The sequence below is a fragment of the Opisthorchis viverrini genome, assembly GCF_000715545.1.
Source record: "Opisthorchis viverrini unplaced genomic scaffold opera_v5_96, whole genome shotgun sequence".
NCBI lineage: Eukaryota > Metazoa > Platyhelminthes > Trematoda > Opisthorchiida > Opisthorchiidae > Opisthorchis > Opisthorchis viverrini.
The window spans coordinates 499,448-501,979 of NW_008751749.1; the positions used below are offsets into that span (position 1 = coordinate 499,448).

At 44.7% G+C, this 2,532-nt stretch overlaps 1 protein-coding gene across 1 annotated transcript in view; it reads right to left on the minus strand.

Moving 5' to 3' along the window:
• The window catches only part of T265_05126 (hypothetical protein), a gene marked incomplete at both ends in the record, with an annotated part of 13,429 nt that overhangs the window by 2,711 nt on the left and 8,186 nt on the right, over positions 1-2,532 (minus strand). The window contains 2 exons of the mRNA XM_009170050.1: positions 555-706; positions 2,213-2,258. Coding sequence (XP_009168314.1) covers positions 555-706; positions 2,213-2,258 — 198 coding nt within the window. The remainder of the gene's footprint in view (positions 1-554; positions 707-2,212; positions 2,259-2,532) is intronic.

Below are 2,532 nucleotides of genomic sequence, written 5' to 3' on the forward strand. Positions count from 1 at the left end.
AGGTCCAAAAAGCAGCTCCGGTGGTAAACACAGACGCCGCTCCATGTACGCTCTAACGTTTCCCATGTCCCCAACAGTTGAAACGATTCGTCAACATTTCAGACCTTCCTAACGCACACAAGGACATTTGTGACTTCATTTTCGCACTTTTGGCATGCGTTTATAGGCAACGGATGGTTAAAAACCCAACAGTCTAACCTGAGAGGGACTCGCATTGGCGGAGAGTAGCCACATGGACCACAAAAGCCTGCCAGAAGTCGACAGGGCTCAGTATACATAAAAATCAATTGACACAGTTGCCGTAGTTTGGTCTGAGAAGTAAATTCGTAGAGAAGCCTAACTTGGCGGCTCGTTCATATGAGAAGATCTAAGAAAGCATCTAATAAGGATCAGTCGTTCAAGCTCTCTGGACTGAGCATTTGGGAGCCATTCAAACAAAGGTGGTGTTTGAACTCTAAACGTGAACTGTGGATTCATGCAAATCTGTAAGATTGTGAAGTTAGCTCAGTGCATGGAAAACGTGGAAGAGGATCCCGGCCAAGTAGCTTGCTTACTCGTTCAATTTCTTCTTGCGACCCAACTGCTGTCAACGGTGGTGCGGGGAGGCCAGGCAGTTGAGGCTTTGGGAAAGGAAGTGGGGGAGGACCATTCGGTAGTTCCGGCCGTGGAGGATAATGAGGTGGAGGTCCCAGACGCTCGTGAGAATCTACAGTGGTAAGGAAGGCTTCTCGATAAGATCTGAGTACGGTCAGCGAGCACAATGTAGTAAGAAAATGGAGATAAACGACACTGTACCATCTCTGACACCCATTGGGTGTGTATCAACACAAAGAAAGCATGGGGGTAAGATAATGTGACTTGACGCATTCAGAAGCAACCAAGACGTAACAGGTAGGTTGTGCACCTTCCCACTCGGTGCTCTTGTCTTGACAACGAGATCCCCAAACTACTTCCAACAGCATGGTTCTTCACTTAAATTGCTATAACTTTCTTCCGTCAAAGTTCGCAAGAGTTGGCACAAAATGTAGTGGAGAGTATGCAATCCAAATTTCATTTCAATCGGCTGCACAGTCTGTGTCGCACGACACAAGCTGTGACAGCACCCGACCCGGTTTGAAGACGATTCTGCCAACGCTTGAGCGCAACACATTCATCTAAAGACCAGACTGTGTATGCCCACCCCTGTTTACATTTATCTTGCCGATGGGGGAAACCTCAGAGTGTAACGGCTGAGCAAAACGGTGAATGGCTTATCTGCCGTCCTGGTCTGGAATCACATGAGATGAACGCATCCGTATTGGCTGAAGGATACGGTCGTTATCAAGACATGTGCTTGAAATTTTAACCTAGCTTTAGGGTGAAGGATATGGCCACATGGAGATGCTTACTAGTACAAAATAACCAACCAGAACAATTATGTGATATAAGGCTCTGCTTTTGTTGGCTTCTCAGGGTCTGGGTTCTGTACTACAAGATCACTATGGAACTCTCATTTAGACAGATGGGAGAACGTTCAAACCAAGTCGATTTAAGTTTAATTTGTTCATCTTTCCATTGTGATCAAAGCAAAATGTACATATGACTGAGTTGGATGTGCTTTCTTCCCCAAATCTGCCTTCTTACTGACAGTGGAAGAATTGTTGCTGACACCAAAGGAGAGATTGTTAGCACAAACAGAAGATGTGCAGTGAAATACAGTGTACGACAAACTCATTTTCGGTCGATACGACTGGGTTTAAACTCAAAAGTCATTTAGTTGTTTAAACGTTTCAAAAATGAACTATACCACTACTCTGAGCTTGTCATGTGTTGATATATATATATATATATATATATATAATACTAGATTCTCGAACACACCGGAAGATCGATACATTACACCCATCTCACAGTTCTCTCTCGAGGTTAGGAGCCATCATCAACGAACGCGCGAAAAATCGGCCGTAGTTGACCGGGATCATTCAATCATGAATAGTGCACACAGAACCAGACAAACTAAATTGCTAGGTAGTTGGTAGATTTTCACGTGTGTTCTATTATGACTGCACTGCCTCATTCATTGCCTCAGTCAGTGAGAAACATCCAGGTGGTACTCGTCCAGGGTTGCGCAAATTCTAAAACAAATGCATAAGACAGACAGACGGATAGACAGACAGACACAGCCTGCTGCTGTAGCGATCAAGATGACGTGTTGCGGCCGAATCAGACTTACATGGGACATTTGGTTCAGCCGGATGAGAACGGTCATTTTGGTTTGTCTGGAAATAGGGGGTGTAAATAGGAGACGTATGAAATAAGTAATCAGCTAAAAGCACTCATTGCAATGAACGGAATGCTCGCTGACCATTCTCGTCTTTTTGGTAGAGAACATCAGTAAGAGGTCCATAAACACAATGCACAGAACAACATAGGGAAAGAGGTTTGAGTGCCGGTTACTGCGTGCATTACAGGGATATCTGTGTTCTGATAGCTGATAGCGATGATGGTGGGAGGCATGGTAGGTAGCAGTTTTGGGTCAGTTCTGTGGGAAAA